The 17,433-nt window shown below is 39.8% G+C and overlaps 2 protein-coding genes across 2 annotated transcripts in view; one reads left to right on the top strand and one right to left on the bottom strand.

The window, feature by feature from the left end:
- itih5 (inter-alpha-trypsin inhibitor heavy chain 5) overlaps positions 1-5,294 on the top strand; it is a 19,316-nt gene extending 14,022 nt beyond the window's left edge. The window contains exons 10-14 of the mRNA XM_010779768.1: positions 1,754-2,436; positions 2,622-2,675; positions 3,564-3,680; positions 3,894-4,271; positions 4,817-5,294. Of these exons, the coding sequence (XP_010778070.1) occupies positions 1,754-2,436; positions 2,622-2,675; positions 3,564-3,680; positions 3,894-4,271; positions 4,817-5,076 (1,492 nt within the window). The 3' untranslated portion in view covers positions 5,077-5,294. The remainder of the gene's footprint in view (positions 1-1,753; positions 2,437-2,621; positions 2,676-3,563; positions 3,681-3,893; positions 4,272-4,816) is intronic.
- Positions 5,295-5,824: 530 nt separating this feature from the next.
- On the bottom strand, positions 5,825-16,047 carry tmem110l (transmembrane protein 110, like). The gene is made up of 8 exons (XM_010779769.1): positions 15,615-16,047; positions 13,330-13,378; positions 12,847-12,942; positions 12,626-12,747; positions 10,586-10,698; positions 9,960-10,043; positions 9,729-9,854; positions 5,825-7,904 (listed from the first exon to the last, which is right to left on the bottom strand). Exons 1-8 carry the CDS (start codon positions 15,802-15,804, stop codon positions 7,782-7,784), a joined length of 903 nt encoding a protein of 300 aa, XP_010778071.1. The 5' UTR covers positions 15,805-16,047; the 3' UTR covers positions 5,825-7,781.
- Between the last annotated feature and the right edge of the window lie 1,386 nt (positions 16,048-17,433).

Here is a 17,433-nt window from a genome sequence, read left to right on the forward strand (position 1 = left end):
TTTAGCCCGCATAATCAAGGAATTTAGCCCGCATAATCAAGGAATTTAGCCCGCATAATGAAGGATTTTTGCCCGCGTTTTTCTGGAGGGTCTAATTTATGCAGAATTCCAGGTAATTCCAAAGGGTTCACATACTTTTTCTTGCAACTGTATATAGGATAGGAATTCATAATTTCCCATATGCCAACATGGATCTGTTAAAATGGCGACCAATTTGGCAATTCCTGATCATCCCACCCGAGAGTTGACATAAACTCAAGATAGTAAAGACATGTTCTGAAAGTTGTCTTGGTTTGATCCCTTGAGGGGCTTTTTTTTCTGTATCCACCTTCGCTGCTTACTGTAACGCGTTTGCATTGAAATTGCCAAAACTTCCTGATGATCAAACAGGACTTTGGAATGAATCACCTACTAGACATTAGGTGTTTTGAACAAACATCGAAATGATGATATCAATGACTTTAACCTCCAATAATTCATTATTGTCAAATTGACCCTTAAATGTGTAGAATCTGCGTCTTATTAGCCAATTAGCTCCCCTTAATCCCTCCCCTCTCCCTCTGACACGTCCCTCCATCTGTCATCAAGTTATGAGTGAACGAGGACCGCAAATGTGACGGTGCTGACAACAGTCCTCTTTAATCAACTTCAAAATAGGAAAGCCACAGACTACAACAGTCAGTCTCTTTCTCTCTCAATTTTCTTCCCTATCCTTTACACACAACCCTCTTCCGCACTCGGACACACAAGGTGTTTGTTCAGCAGAGCAGGAATGTGTGTGTGTTGTGAAACCTGCATCTGAGTGTGTGTGTGGGGTTAACAGATAGACTCCTCAGATAATAGCCCTCGTCCTGCTTGAACAAACATGCTGTTTAAAAGGTGAGGAGGTTTACTGCGGCGTGACTACAAGGATAGGACAGGGGAGTTGCACACACATACACACATCCACAACCTTTGCTTTATACACACACTCTTTAATGAATGTGTGCACAAACTCTGAAGTGAGGTGGAAGCAGCCTTGAGAGGTTAGACAAGCAGGTTTATGGCCGGAAGATGGTTTGTTTGAATACTAGACATTTGATGAAACGTGGTATAATAGGCTTCTATTTTTGCTGCAAAAACTACCGCTGATGTGCCCTTGAGCAAAGCACTTAACGTGACTAAAACAACAGAAACAGAATAGACCAGGTGGATGTCAGGTTTCGGATACTGTGTGCATATGTGAAACAATAAGTATAAGAAATAAGGCTGACAACATTTCTGAGCGAAATTGATATCAGAACAGCCCCGCAGAAAAGTATCTATTGTTATGTTTCTACAGAATAATAGAAAGGAGAAAATAACTATAATGCATGAAATCAACTTTTAAGGAAATTAACAGTCTAAGGCTATGTGGAAAACTTTTACAACCTTTAAATTAGCGTTAATTTGGCTAAATTGGTGTTTGAGAGTTACACAGTAACATTAGCATAGCATTGTCCTCAGGTGAAGGGGCAAAGGAGCATACGAGTGACTTTGGGAGGTACTGACAAAGAATGAGAGCCAGCTTAAAAGAATTTCAGGCTACAAAAAAGGAATGACCTCTTATGTCTTTTTTTACCACTTTTCCTTGACATTGATGAAAAGAGTCCTCAGATCAAGGAAAGGAAAAGACAACTTTTGTGCTAAACGAACCCACACATACACTAGGCTACTTAATTATGCAATAACAGATCTTAAAAACATTATTCTACCTCTCCTCGTTCCTCTACAGGTTCTACGATGAGATAGGAACTCCTCTACTGTCCGACATCAGGATCAACTACACCGAGGACTCGGTCCAGTACGTCACTCAGCATCTGTTCACCAACTACTTCAACGGCTCTGAGATTGTCATCGCCGGCAAGCTTACCAACGACAGCGTGGAATCGCTCCACGTCCAGGTTACAGCCAGCAACAATGACAAGAACATCATCCTGGAAACCGACATACCTCTTCGGAACCGGCAGATCGAGACTGAGAAACATGTGAATGCAGCCAGAGTAGCAATGGCGTCTGGCCCTAAAACACCAGCGTCAGGGGTCACACATGGATTAGGAATTGCTTTGGGTTCGATAGCGGAAGACTTTGTGGAGCGCGTCTGGGGTTTCCTGAGCGTTAAGGATGGGCTACGGTCACGTCTACGCAGCAAAACTAGCAAAGAAAGAGAAGACCACATCAAGCAGGCAACCAATCTTTCTCTGACCTACAACTTCCTCACCCCCCTCACCAACATGGTGGTGGAGAAGCCCGAGGTCCTCGCTGATGGCACCATGGCCCCGACGCCAACCAGACCCCCATCATCTGGTGACGCTGTCTCAACTGTCAATGAGCTGCCAAGTGACGTAGAGGATGAAGAGCCACAGAGAGACGACAAAAAGCCAAGCAGTCAGAATCTATCTCTAGGCAACAAGATAGGTAAGGTCGTTCTTCAAGTTCTGGTAGTAAGAGGTATCCAAAAACTGTCTAAAGTGGGATTCAAACTGAAATTGTTTTGGGAATGAAATCCTCACGGTGGATCTGATAAGTTGGTCATTTGCAGAGAGGAAGCCTCAAACAATGGCTGCCATCTCAATCATTTCAATGGTAATTTTTCCTTGCAGGTAAAGTTGAGAGAAGACCAGACAAGAAATCCATCACCATCTCCAAAACATCAGGTGACTCCTCATTCCCTCTCTCATGTAAACAGTTTTACATCTGATGCCCTCTGAACCCTATATACCATAAGCACATATGCAGTGGTTAAAAGACTCCAAAAGGAGACTTGAAAGAGAGAAGAGGGGGAATATACAGTAGACTCTCTCTCTAAACTCTGTGTGTGGGCGGCCTGTAATTTGGATGTTAGTCAGACAGTCTAAAAGATGCCTCTGAACATGACCTGAATAGAGGAACACACAGGGTCTAATTGAAATACCAACACCAGCACTACCTGGCACTTTAAACATGCAAGTGCGTGTCCAGCAACGCACACACTGCGGTCGAATGGGATGGACTTAAGACATGAGAAGTGGATGCTGTTTGTGCATGTGTTACAGCAAAGAGAGGGACCCCATCAGAGGCAGTAAGTGAGGGCTAATGACCCCCTCATTACTGTGGCTCTCTATTCATCTTCGCTGGTTCTCACAAGCCTAAGGAGAATCCAGCAAGAATATATAAACTATCCTATGAAAACCAATATGAACAGCGAAGAAACATTACCAAATTAAAGAGCTGCTTGTGAGACATTGACTTTCATATATTAGGTAGAGGTTTTACAGAATTGTCAAAAGATTAAAGTGATGAGTCTTATTAGTCAAATGAAAGCCTAAAGGTGTCAAATATTGTATAAATTATATACTTTATGGTAAGTGTAATAACTTGCAACATCCATCTTCCTGTATACTCTTACATGAAACTGTCTTGTTTCACATAACATAACGAGTATAATCTAAAAAAATCACTTCACGCAATCCACCTTAAGTCGGCTTGTTATAATTCTGATCCTTTTTGCGGTTTTAGAATGCACTTTAATATTTCTTTCTCTCTTAACCTTTAAACGTCCTCAGCTGACGGTGACCCCCATTTTGTGGTGGAGTTCCTGATGAGTAAACTGACGGTTTGCTTCAACATCAACGGAGAGCCGGGACACATCCTGCGTCTGGTGTCCGACCACAAGAACTCTGGTAAGACGTCCACAGATTAAACCATTGTTTCACATTAAAAATATAATTATGTTTGCATTGGGTGCGGACTGCCAATGTGGAAGCGAAACTGAGGAACTAAATATTAAACACAAAAATGAAAATACTTTGGTAGAGTACCTGCAGTACTTAAGTAAATGTATTTTGTTACATTCCACCACTGGTTGGGTGTTAATTTCTGTTATTTGTCTACAGGTGTGACAGTGAACGGTAAGCTAATCGGTGCCCCAGCTCCACCCGGCAGCCACAAGAAGCAGCGCACGTATTTCAGCACTATCACCATCGTGGTGGATCTTCCGAAACGCGCCTATATCGAGGTGACCCCTAAGAAGGTCATCCTGGATGGGCGGGACCGGATGGTGCTGCCCTGCCACTCCACGGTGTCCGTGGACAGCGGCGTTCTGTCAGTGTCCATCGTGGGAAAGTCTAACGTGACGGTGACGGTCGGAGGAAACGTCATGTTCGTGATTCTGCTGCATCAGTACAAGAATCCAGCCTCATACCAGAGGGACCATCTAGGGTTTTACATCGGAAACAGCAAGGGGCTGTCGCATCAGTGCCACGGCCTGCTGGGTAGGAGACAATGAGCTTTAGTTATTGTTTTGACTGAGCGTTTGGTAGGACAGATATGATCCATCATTTAACAATAAAAACATAAAAGCGTAGAGCCCTAATTTCAGCTCATAAAAGCAAACTTGTAGGGTATGTCAGACAATATTATAGCGTCAGTAAAGTGCCACAGGATCCAGTAATATAAATATGATTAGGAAAAAGGTTATGAGTTCTGTTGAGTAGTGTTCAATTGGGGTGGACTTGTATTAGTTTCTGCTGAAATAAATATTTATTTAGTAGGTTAAGCCAAGTCATGGTAGGTAGACCACCATGAGCGTACATTTGACGGTTCATCCACTGAAACCATGGTGTTTTTCTTGAATCCACCTTTATTGCCAGAGATGGATTTCAGTTAAAAATTCTGAATTGAATGTCACATTGCAGAACTGTATTTTCCTACAAGCAAATTGACACCAAATCCAGAGGTAACTGGCAGGCCTTCAAAGACTCATGACTCATCAGTCAAACTCTGAGACTTGAACCTTTTGATTCATTTCTTCTTTCAGGTCAGTTCCTGTATGAGGAAGTGGGCCTGGCAGAGCTTCCTGCGGAGGCAGACAGTGAACCGTCGCCCGTCCTGAAGGTGAAGGAGCGCTCTGTGCCGGTGGTGAAGAAAAACCGGAAGATCTTCAGCGGCACTCAGAACGTGGACTGCTGGTTCGCTCGCAACAATGCAGCCAAGCTGATAGACGGACAGTACGAGGACTATTTGATGTCACACATGTTCGACACGGGGGACTGGCCACACGGGACCAACACAGCATAAACTGTAGCATACATCTTTTTACTCTGTATCCATATCACATCTCAGCAAATATTTCCAAACTTCACATTTCAGTTTTCTGTCTCACTTTTGAATATATTTTTGTACTATTTCTAAGGAAAATGTAATGTTTTATATTGTATTATGTGTATTATTTTTTGTGTAATATTGTTATTGTAAATAAAAACCAACTAAACCCACATGCAATGATTTTACTTTGGTGTAAAATGGTGCCCACATTAACGGGAATTAAATTATAAATATAGAATAAAAACAATTAATGATATAAATTTTTTTATGGAAAAGCTTCCAATAAATCTAAATACAAGACTTTTTTTAAGTGTGCATTATACCAGAATGTAAAGCTGAAAAGCTGTGCAATTAAAAAAACAAAAAAAACATGTATTTTGCACTCATCTGGGAATGCATGTTTTTCTCACACCCCAAATATGTATGTTGGCATTTCCTAAACGTGGCGACATTGAGGTAAGGATCACACCTGGTTACCACGGGGACTGGTAACAACCCCCTTGTCCCAGCGCCAATGACTAGATGCACGGCTAACACACATAACACATAAACACACAAACACACACAGCTCCATGGAGCTCCCTGTCATCAGCTGCAGGTCACAGGGCCGATGGCCCCGCCCACACAGGTGTGCTGTGGCCAGGTACATGCTCAGGATGTTTGTCATCACGTTTCCCCCCCCCCCCGTTGCACCCGCAGGAATTCAATACCAAACACCAGCTCATGTGTCAATCATCTTTATTCACAGAGCAGATTAAAGAGATTCATTCAGCACTTTCTGTTATTGACAGGGCGTGCCTTTTCATACACATGTTCATCATTTGGTTTATTACAAAACATACACAAGGTACAATGGAATACAAAATAAAACATTCAGCCAAAGTATGTCATACCTTTTGGCTTTTAAGACGTAAATGTGTTCAGGAGAATTATTTTTCCACCTTTTAAAATACTACCATTTCTGATATTCACAAAAAAACGTTCAATGTTGTTACCACATGTCAAACCACAATTTACTGTAAAATACATACAAAATATAAACAGAATAAATCTAATAAATGTGCAATCATTTGCAAAAGTTTAATACACAGCTACAGTATGATCCCACTGAGAGCATTACAAGTATTAGGGCAATTCTTAATGCAAAAGAAATCTGAGATTTTAAGAATAAAGTCTGAATACTTTGAAATGAGTTGGAAATGTTATAGGTTTGATTTAAAAATAAAATTCTAACATACATTTAAAAAAAAAAAAAGGATTTTTTAAAATAAATATGCTTATTTGCATTCTTGCCAAAGACTGTCACCATCTATATGGCATATCTGATAGTTAGAAATGAGGTGACAGTCAGAAGTTTGTTAGCTTAGCATAAAGATTGTAAACCGTGGAAAACCGCTAGCCTGCTTCTTTACAAACGTAGCAAGTTCAGAAAGCCAAGATATAGTCCCCAATGTATCTCTTTCCCCTATGTACCTCTTTGTGAAAGTGTACAGATAAACAAGATGTAGTGAATTAATATGCATTTAGTTATCTTTGGACAGAGCCAGGCTAGCTGTTTCCACCTGATTCCAGTTTGTATGCTAAGCTAAGCTAATCAGCTGTAGCTTCGTATTTTGATTACAGACATGAGAGTAATAATCATCATCTCTTAAGGAGACTCAAGCACACATTCAGGGAACTGACGCTGAAATATAACATTATTCTAGAAAGATCCAGAATGATTTCCCCTAAAGAATCATGACATTTGTCTCGTGCAGTTATGACTTTATAATCCCAATGTTTCCTTTTTATTCTTTAAAACATTTCTAGCTTTTTGGCAAAATGTTCCTACATTATTCAAAAGAAATAGGGGGTTTCTTCCCAGATATGAACATAAATGCAGCACATAGTGTGACTTGGTCCTTTAAACCTTTTTTAAAAATGATTACATTTCCTTCAACATATATAAAAAATGTTTAAAAGCAACCTGTTGGATAAGGCTAAGTTTTTCCATAAAACCACTGCTTTCAACATGTTCGGTCCTTCATGATTGCAGCACCCAAACACAAAACCACATAGGCTTCATAGGCTTCATCGTTAAAACTATTAACCATCTTTTTTTAAACTAAAAGTAAACAGCCAGAGGGAGAGCGCGCCGGAATGACTATAATCACGCCTTAATTAAAAAGGTGGATTAAAGTGATTATATTTGACAGAGTAAATGTTATATATGAATACTTTGCTCACCTCTTTGGAATATGATACACGATAAATTATTCTCTTTAGGGCAACATCAATCCCAAAAGTCCCCAGCGTGGAGATAGATTTATTTCAGTCTTTGTCATTACCCCCCGCACATTTATCCCCGCGGCGCTGCCCTCCTTAATAATCTCTCTCCACACACGCTCAGTTGTGGTTACTCAGATGTTCTCTTGCAGCAAACAGAGGCAGCAAGGTGAGAGGATGAAGAGCTTCCAAAGAATGCTATAAGATGTACATGCATACACTGAGTAAAGCTCAGAGCAGAGGAAGGCAGCTGAGGCTTCCCATTCACAGGTTATACGACCTTTAATTGTGCCTTCTCTTACATGGAAGCTGATATTTAGAGCTTTGAGGAGTTAAGGAAGCCAGGGTTGTTTTGGGTTTGCTCATATTTAGGCTCTTAAGAGTGTGTTGTGTGTGGATAGCATCACCTGGGGTTACACCACCACCCAGCTGGGTCTCAGCGGTCCTCCAGAATACTGCACGTGAGGAAGTGGTCCGCTATTGTCCTCCTCCCCCTCCGAAGCCTCGTCTGTGTCCGTCTCCACGCTCAGCAGCACCTGAGGGAGGAAAGAAGATGTGTTCAGATCTCTTACTTCCATTACTTTGTAAACTGCAGCTGGATTCAGAGTGGATTGATTCGTTGATTTGTATTGCGTATTAGCCAATAATCTGAATCTGTAAAGTAACTAAAGCTGTCAGATAAGTGCAGTGAAGTAAAAAGTACAATATCAGCATCTAAAAGGTAGTGGAGTAGAGGTATAAAGTAACTAGGATTACATATACTCAGGTAGAGAGAACAAGTACATCAAAAAGGTACTTAGTGAATGAAAGGGTCTTGTAAGTTAAATACTGTCAGTAATGCTGGGAGTTTAGACCCTGCTTATAACTTATAAAAAAGTTAAAATGTTCTACAGAGGCGATGGTGGTATCTGCTTTTTGACATGTATCTATTGAAATAAGCGTCAACATTTCACAAAATGTGGACTAGACCACAGACAGGCATTGGATACAATACAGCAAAGTTTTCATCAATACCTTGGTCCATCTTTGTATCAGTTAAACAGAGGAAGATATATTGGATTTATTTGCAGCCTAGAAGAAGCTCTGCTGCTGCAGCAGCAGGGATTCAAATCCCAAAGGATAGAAATTCCACAACTATATAACGTTTACGGCATCATAAACCTCCATATGTCGTTTTATGTTTGGGTTTGACATGTGGGAAAGATCTTATATAGACTGAGTTGCAGAGCAGTACCAATTCAGATAATCGGATAAAGAGAAAACGTGCAAACATGTCTCATACAGAGCATACTAGCACTAGGGATGCAATAATCCAGATCTTCACAATTGGTACTTTTTTTTTTCTTTCTCAATGTCTTTCTCAATGTTATAAAAAACACATTTTATGCAGTTTTCTTATTTTTATAATCATTAGTTGAAGCCCTAAAGCAATACAATATGATGCCATCATGCACTTATGGACTGTATTTAAGTCACTTTATGATTGCTAATATGTCTTGTATTTTAAATGAATCAATGCAGGGGGGATAAGCGTGTGTAGCGATTGACTTTCTTCCTTGCAACAAGCTCCACACCCAGCAACAACAACAGCAACAACAACAGCATTGTGACTTTATCTTCGCCCACCATCCCCACTGAGACCTCTTCTGAGAGAAAGCCCCTCTATGTGTCCTCCTCTTCTACTTCACCCCGCTTTCCATAGCATCAGCGCATGGAAACAAGTCCTAAAGGTCACTTTTATTCCCGGGATGAAGGCTGGATTTATAGCTGACTGGCAGAGGATAAGGGAGAAGGAAAGAGAAGGGGGAGGGGGAGGGGGGGGGTAAACACGAGGGTCATGCTCCCAAACTTTAATTTGTCCTGACGTCTGTCAGTTACATCTGAGGAGCGAGATAAATGGCTTCTGTGTGGAGGAGGAGGGGTCTGCTGAAGTGAGTCCCTGAACACAACACCAGGCCTGTCACTGTTTCACAGCTAAACCAGCACTCAAACCAAAACAGGAGCAGATTGAAAAGTCTGAACAGGTGCGATGCAACAGTAATATTCCAGTTAGATTACAGCGGTTTCCAGGTACTTTTGTAGAATTTCATCATTCTCTATCTCTTTCCCTTTGTGTGTATTCGCTGTAATCCATGCAAACAAATAAAAAAGGTAAAAATATTCCTTTGATTTACTTAAGTAGAGTGGTGCAGGAATGAGTCCTAAAACCCGGGAATGGATTAGCGTTTTAGCTTTCTCAAGTCAATGTCTTTTTTAAATGGGTGAACAGTATACATGTTTTCATTCTTACAAGGGAATGTAACCTCGAAGGTGAACACGTGTGTGTGCGTGAGGGTGTGTATTATGTGTTTTATTCGTACCCTTGACTCCTCGCTGTTGGCCCAGGGCAGCATGTCACCCTTCTTCACTTCACAGGAGTCGTCCAGGCTCTTCATCGTTTTGTACTTCCTCATCATCAGACTGTCCACCACCCAGAACATGATGGACTGAAGGGGGGGAGGGGGGTGTAATGTAACGTGATGTAATTATTACAAACATTGACATATAATACAAGGCAATGTGGCAACTAGATAATGAAATGGAATACTCACGTTAACTATGAATGGCACAATGAGCATGACCAGCACCAGCTCCAGCTGAGGGCTAGCAATGTAGCCTAGCAACACCTCCTGCAGCTGGAGGAGAAGAGAGGAGAGATTAACACTGACATCTGGTGATTCAAAGGTGCTGAGGGAGGAGAAGCTCTTGTGACAATTAACTAACTTTTGGTTTCAATAAAGAGCCTTTGGATACCATAATCTAACAGTGGTTATAAAACATAACACACCTTATATTGTTCAATCTACTTCGCTTCAAGTCATGGGGCCATGATTAATAACACGCCTTTTATTCCTTACAAGGTAATCTGTTGCTGTGACAAAGATTAGTTTGAATAGACAAATATGAACCCCAGTGTCACAAACACAAACCATCTTACAAATACATAACATATGTTTGCATTAGAATACAAAATGTCCACTGGTTTCTTAAAAGTTACAATAAAGAAAAGAGACCCCGTTATTCAGTTGAATTTAAGTGAAATTCTACGCATATTCTCCCATTTCGTCCTTTGTTTTTGTCAGAAAGTCTATGGGATTTTCCCTCCTGCCACCAGTATGTAATGTCACTGGTTGGCGTATTTCCCATAGCACCTGAAAGCAGCATGAGTTGCTCTTACTTTGGACCATCCTGGGACGAGCAGCACGAGGCTGATCACCCCTTTCTCCAGCACCATGATGAGCAGGTAGATGCCGCACTGACCGAGCCACGCTGCCGCCTGGGGGGGGTCCCCTGCAGGAGAGGGGGGGGGAAACATCAGATAAACCTCATATATATATATACACACACTTATTAACATATTTCAAGGGAATTCTGCCAACATCACTACCACTTTATTTAGTGAAATTATACATTCTAATTGTACGTTTGTATTCCTTATTTATATTATTTATTTTACTTTCATTTTATTAACTTTATTGAATACACAGCTACAAATATTTATTATATAATATCATATTATTGACTGTGGCCAACCAGAATTATTACATTAAATTGTTTTTAATTGTTTGTTTTTTTTCATTAAAGGGAACATTATTCCTATATATGATATTATTTTATTTGGACAAATTATTATTTTCATATTTTTCATATTATTATTTTATTAATATCTCAACTCATAATATTTTGATCACATTTTTGCATGACATATTCAGTATAAAAATCAAGGTAGATTTTCTACTTAAAGCCGATTTGCAAAATAATCTGTAACATTAACATAATTCCACTGAAACGCTTCACTTCAAACGACTATTCTCAAGATAAATAATGCATTTTGATGCTCTATTTAATATAATTTTAGAGAAGTAACAATGATGTATTTACTCCAGTGCAGGAGCTTCAGTTATCCAACTATCTAAACTCTTGCTTGTAAAATGATACTAACTGTTTCGCATCTTGAGTAGGATAAAAACCGGAAGCTTTCCAAAGGTAACACAGGTGTCTCAGCACAGCAGACACAAAAGAAGACAAGTCTGTCATTAAGACAGGAAGGAGGGAGGAGAAAGACAAAAGGACAGAGAGGAAAAAGAGGGGAAAGAAAGAAACCAGTACTCAAATATAAACTGGACCCTGGTAATAAGAGAAGCGTCTTAATCACAGACCTAAATCAACCTCGCAAGTTGTTTTTGTGAAGTTTTCCGTCTCAGAAGGAAGGAATGCAAAATCAAAAACAACAGTAGAGTGAGCTAGTGTAATAATTGGCGTGGAGTTAATCCCCCTCTGAAGACACTGGGGATGTTTTCCGGTCCAGAGGCAGCAGCTGGAGACTGGCTCTCCTCCCTTACTGCCCGCTGTGGGTCTCCAGCACCCTCCAGTGGCGGAAACTGTAACTCCTCTTGCATTATGGACTTTAAAAGGTCACCTATCATGCTATTTTTAGGTAATGGCATAGGTCTCAGATATATACAAAAATATAAAAAACATGTCTATGAAGTGTTTTGGTCAAAAAACCAAACTGATCACCCATTCTAGCCGTGCCTCATATCCCTCCATTTCTCTTCCTGTTACAAAAGTTCTGATTCTCTTGAGAATGAGACCCAGTGTCTCAATAAGATTTTCACCTGTATAAATAAAGGCTAAAAAAAATAAAGCTTTTTTTTTAAACTGAAAAAAAATAATAATAAGAGGGGGCGGAGCTTATGCCGGCTCATACGGGACCTGGCAGATACTAGACTCTAAAAGACTGCGGTGATGAAACGCCATATCATGGATTATCAAGGATTATTTCTGAAACAGTATGGAGCTCAAAGGCTTTCTCTCTTGCCGGTTATACCACAAGGTGAGTTCCTTTTTATTTCCTGCTTCTTCACACACATGCTCTCTCCAGTACAGGTTAGCTCTGAGTGTTAGCGATGCTAATGTAAACACCAACCATATTACGTCAAAAACAGTCGGGCATTGTTTCTGATAGCAACGTTTCTGATAGTGCTCTGGGTCTGCCGCCGATATTACGTCATAACGGCCGCAAATCTGGATCAGCTCCATCGTAGATTTGGGTACGGAGGAAAAGAGAGAGGGTTTTATTTTCCGACGCTACGTGAATTCCCTGACACACCGGGGACACATATTTATGTATAAAAGACATCAAAAAGTGCATTTTGCATGATAGGTCCCCTTTAAATAATAGAAAACCGAAAGTAAAGCATTGAATTTAACTCACCATATTCTCCAAACATGAGCAGCGTCCACTGCTTGACCTCCACCAGTTTGGAAACCAACTTCACAGCCAGCCAGAGGAAGAGCATCCCCAGCGTGGCGTCCAGCAGGAAGTTCATCAGATACCTTGAGGAAGAAAAATCAGAAATCACGTTCTCAGTGAGACCCGTGTAACAGTTGGACCTGATGGTACTATGACTTGTTTGTGCAGATAAGATAACTCACAGGGAGCATGGGTCCTCTTCAGTGAGCGTGGACAGGAAGACGTTAGCAAAGTGGATGAAAAGAGCACCGATGGCCTGCTTTGATGTGTCATAAAACCTAGAAAAGGGGTTAAAAATAATTATTTCATTAAATATGGTTAGTTAGGTTGTTTTTTCACTTGAAAGTACTTTTTAGAAAAGGGAATGCAGAAACAGTATGATCATTTTCGGTGTTAGGTTTGCATTAACATCTATTTTTGATTGCCGATTATTTTTTAAATCTTCTGAAATAAGGATGATAAGGAAAGAAATGCAATAAAAACCTGACAATATTCACAAATAGCCAATATAAGATGTATTAGTGTCATTTGATGAATTTCTTAGAGAAATGAGGGTTCAACCAACATTTTCTTTACTTTAAAATACTTTTCTCATCTATGCAAGTGTGTCTAATGTAAGAATGTAGGACAGGAAAGTGGAAGAAAAGAAAATAAGTATTTCTGACCAGATTCTCCAAGGTCGTCTGATCCCTGAAGGCTCTCGGAACCTTTTCACTGCGAATAAAAAAAAAGAGAAATCAATCAAATAATCCATTTAGTTCCCACTAGACTTGCGTTTACAATGTAAAACCATCACATGGTGGTCAAACAAACAGCAGAGTGGGAGTGAGGACAGATGAAACACAGACATTCACATATTGTTATTTAAAGCTACCACAAAACGTGTTTCCAGGCCACCGGGCTCAGGGGGAACAGACGCTGACTGTTCCTCTATCTCGCCATCTAACAAGGTCGGAGAATGTGACTCGGCATGTGAAACCGGGGGGGGGGCAAGGCTTCCTGCAGACGTGTGAACCAGCAGAGCTTTTTCAGTGTGTAGTTTCAATATTTTCATACTTTTCTATACTTTTTCCCTGCAACTTCCTAAGGCAATTAAAGCAACATCAGCGGGATTCCTTTAAAGCTGAGACAATAAGATCATTATTCATCAGCAGTTGTCAAATCAGTGAATCATTTAAGTAATTAATAAAGCACAACATTATCTGATTCAAGTTCCAATGGTAAATATTTGCTGCTTTTCTCTGCTTTAAATAATTGATAACTGAATGTCCTTTGGTTTTAGATCGTTGGTCCAATAATACAAGTAATGTGAAGATGTCCCCTTAGGATTTATAAAAATGTGACAGGTATTTCTCTTTTTTTTTTAATGTTTGATCTAGAGACGATTAAAAAAACCTAACAAAAAACATTACTTGTAAAACTGTGACAGCTTTACTAGATATTCAGCCTTTGTCAGGATTATGTGAGTGCAGGAATAATGACAAGTCAATGGGAGGAAACTCACAAAAAATAGCTTTGAGGAAGAGCACGCCAAACACAGATAAGTAAAGGGATGCAGGCTGGGCTGTGACTGGGCTGTGACTTGGCATACCCCCACTGTGAACAGAGCTGAAGGGCTCTGCTGCACACTATAATTGGTATAAATATTAACCGAAGCACATGCTTTGACCAGGAACAACACTTGTGATCGTGCTGAGAACAGGAAAAGAAAAAAAGAGAGGAGGAGGGGTATTGATTTTGCCACTAATAAGTAACTAAGTGGAGGTTGGAGCTCATTGATCTCAATCACCCTAAAAGCCTGGCCTGATTATGCAACACTTCACTGCTGCTAGGATTATTTTTGCTCTGAACCCAGCTAATTAAATATCCATGACTACATTGACCTTTTAAATATACACTCCAATAATTAGATCATATGCCGACACACTCACCAAATGAGTGCACAGGCATTTACATGTATTATCATTTCCATGTAGCATGTTGGCATACAGCATTGGCAAAGGTTAATTGACATTAAGCATGTTGACAAGCTCTGTATTCAGACAAAAGAAAAACGTATAACATATATAATTAAGTAAGCTTATATTTAGTAATTTGCAAGTACAGCCTGTGTTGGCAAACGGGTAAGATGCTCTACATTCTCCAAGTCAGCTGCCACAGAATCACAAGTTACTTGGCAGTCAATAGCCTTTGTTCAGAGGAGATCCACACTTCGGCTGTAAAGAGGGATCTTGTTTTGTTGTTAATGCATGATCTCAAAAAGATTGTTAAAGTACTTGTGAAATTGTAATATATTTCAATTTAAGTATTTCGTTTTTAAATCAATTTATCAATCATGACTTATTCCTTGGACAGTAGAGAAAGAGAACATGACGACACTTACCTTAAAAACATGGCAATCTGTGCTGCTTCTTTGCTCATAGGCACACACACCAGTGTTTTAAGTACAACTGATTATGTACGTTTAACTTTTGTCATAACTTCAAATTCGGCTTAAAGTTATGGCACAAACCGTGCGTTTTTATATTACAAATATGCACATGAAGAAAGTATTCACACACATCGCTATCGCTGATACCACTAATAATTTGTGGAAGTGGTAGATGTTTTGAGGCGATGGAATTGAACAAAAACGGTCAAATGTAACCATAGAGTTATTTTTACATCACATAATTTATGCCCAATTTAACGAAGAACGTTTATTAACCAAATGATATAAAGAAGTGCTTAATTTGGGCATATATTTTTTCATTCGTCATATTAAATTAGCATATTTGACAATGGAATTTGGTGCAATGTTAATGATGCTCAAACGTCAACAAATCGCCACGTGGATTAATAAAGCCTTTTAAAAGCAAGTTTCAACACTATTTGGATGAATCCTCTACCTGAATAAAGACAGCAACACTATGAAATTGAGGCTGTTAAAGATATATGTATTGATACTCACACATCAGCGTACTAAAGGCAACGATAGCCAGCAGTCCCTGGATCAAGACTCCGAATCTGTCCGTTAGAGCTCCGTTATCGCAGCCGTGGGGATTCGCCTTGTTGATATCAGACATGTTTGTGACTTCAGAAACGCCACTATCCAGGAATCTTCTCACCAAGAAGACCCCGCTGTATCCGTACATGTCCATGTTGATAAAAACAACACGGAGACAAAAGGAGCTCCGTAGGTGGGCTAAGATGGGCTTAACCTTTTTTTACTCGGGAAAAACAAAGCACTAAATGTCAATTTCCAGCTTTTAATGCAAGGTAAAGTTCTCCTTTAATGTTCACAGAGGGTGATGCTACATCTTATGATGCAAAAGCAGACAAAAGAGTCGATTATCTTACTCACATCCATGTTTTGACAACGAAAACACAAACTGTCAAGTAGCACTAGGGGAAAGCGAGCTTCCGGTTAAAAGGGAGATTTCCAAATAAAAGAGATCAGCTTATCAGAAAAGCAGGAAAACAAAGGAATGGGTTCTCAAGGTGTTTTACAAATCCCACATATTACAATTTCAAATGTCGGTATTCCAACTTTATTTTTGAAATAAAATTAGCATTACTTCCTGTTGTGGTTTGTTTAAGTGACGCTAGTCTGTGCGTATCGCAGTTGAATTCTGTGCGTCAGGCACTTGGTCTTGCATGCGCGCGAGAGAGAGCCCACGCACGATAAATCGTTGTCTCCCGTGGAGATGTTAAAGGACCATTTTAGGTTTAAAACCTGACAGGTAAAGCTCAACCTCCTCCAAAGACTATATTTAAGACCTGTCATGAGAGGGTGCAGTTATTGTATTCCCTATTAGTAAATCATCTGATTAATGCCAATTTAGAGACTTAGAGAGGATTATATAACTGAAGCCTTACAGGGAGAGAGCCCACATTAATTTCCAACTCAGTGATTATAGATATCATTGGTTGTAAAAATGCTCTGATTTGCCAGGGTAAAAAAAGGTTGAAAAAAAGGTTGAAAAAATGTCATGGATAACATTTTGATTTGCATCATTCCACAAATATATCCTATTAATTTGAGAAAAGCAAAAGTTGTAGATGAATGAATGAGAAATTGTCAAAATCTGGACTTACTTTGGCCCTGAATTGTCATTTATACAGTATACATCAAGCGTCTTTATAGTTAGATGGAGGGTGTCAATACAACCACATGCATTACATATACATATATTTACATTAATGTTAATAAACTGACATTACTGACTCTCCTTCAGCTGAAGAGAATGTTTTGACATAGTAGCTTGAAAATAAATCATTTTTTGTATCTAATCCAATATGATTCCACCAGGATGTCTATCAGGTTATTTAAGAGTTTTTTTAAGGTTTAAGGATGATTTCAAAACAAGAAATGTTTATATGTAAAGCCAAAAGATAAAACAGGGAGGCTGCAGGCTCATGCACAAGTGTGTGTGTGTGTGTGTGTGTGTGTGTGTGTGTGTGTGTGTGTGTGTGTTTGTGTAGCCTATATAAAAGGGGGGGGGACATAATCCCTTCTCGTTAAAGCCTCTTCTCTGGCAGATTAATGGAGCAGTGCACACACTCCAACCATCTGTTCCTCGAGCGGCATCACATCGGCACGAGCTCCTCTTCTTGTATCTTTATAATATCTTTGTGTCTTTATGATTAAGCTCCACTGAAGCTTTTAAAATAAAATGCTTAATGCCGTTATGAGCAGTTTTGCCACTCTATTATAATAGACAACACTTATTTTGTAGCCCATTGTAGCCTATGTGGAGTATTTGGAGACTTTTTATTAAGCTGGTTGG

This window comes from Notothenia coriiceps, unplaced genomic scaffold (assembly GCF_000735185.1).
Source record: "Notothenia coriiceps isolate Sejong01 unplaced genomic scaffold, NC01 NC01_scaffold00020659, whole genome shotgun sequence".
Lineage (NCBI taxonomy): Eukaryota > Metazoa > Chordata > Actinopteri > Perciformes > Nototheniidae > Notothenia > Notothenia coriiceps.

Bases quoted from the DNA above. Each gene is read 5' to 3' on its own strand.
- tmem110l (XM_010779769.1), bottom strand. From the start codon at position 15,804: ATGGACATGTACGGATACAGCGGGGTCTTCTTGGTGAGAAGATTCCTG. The intron at 12,943-13,329 runs GTCAGAAATACT...CCCCTTTTCTAG, and splicing joins AGACGACCTTGGAGAATCTG to GTTTTATGACACATCAAAGC. The intron at 12,748-12,846 runs GTGAGTTATCTT...TTCTTCCTCAAG, and splicing joins GAAGAGGACCCATGCTCCCT to GTATCTGATGAACTTCCTGC.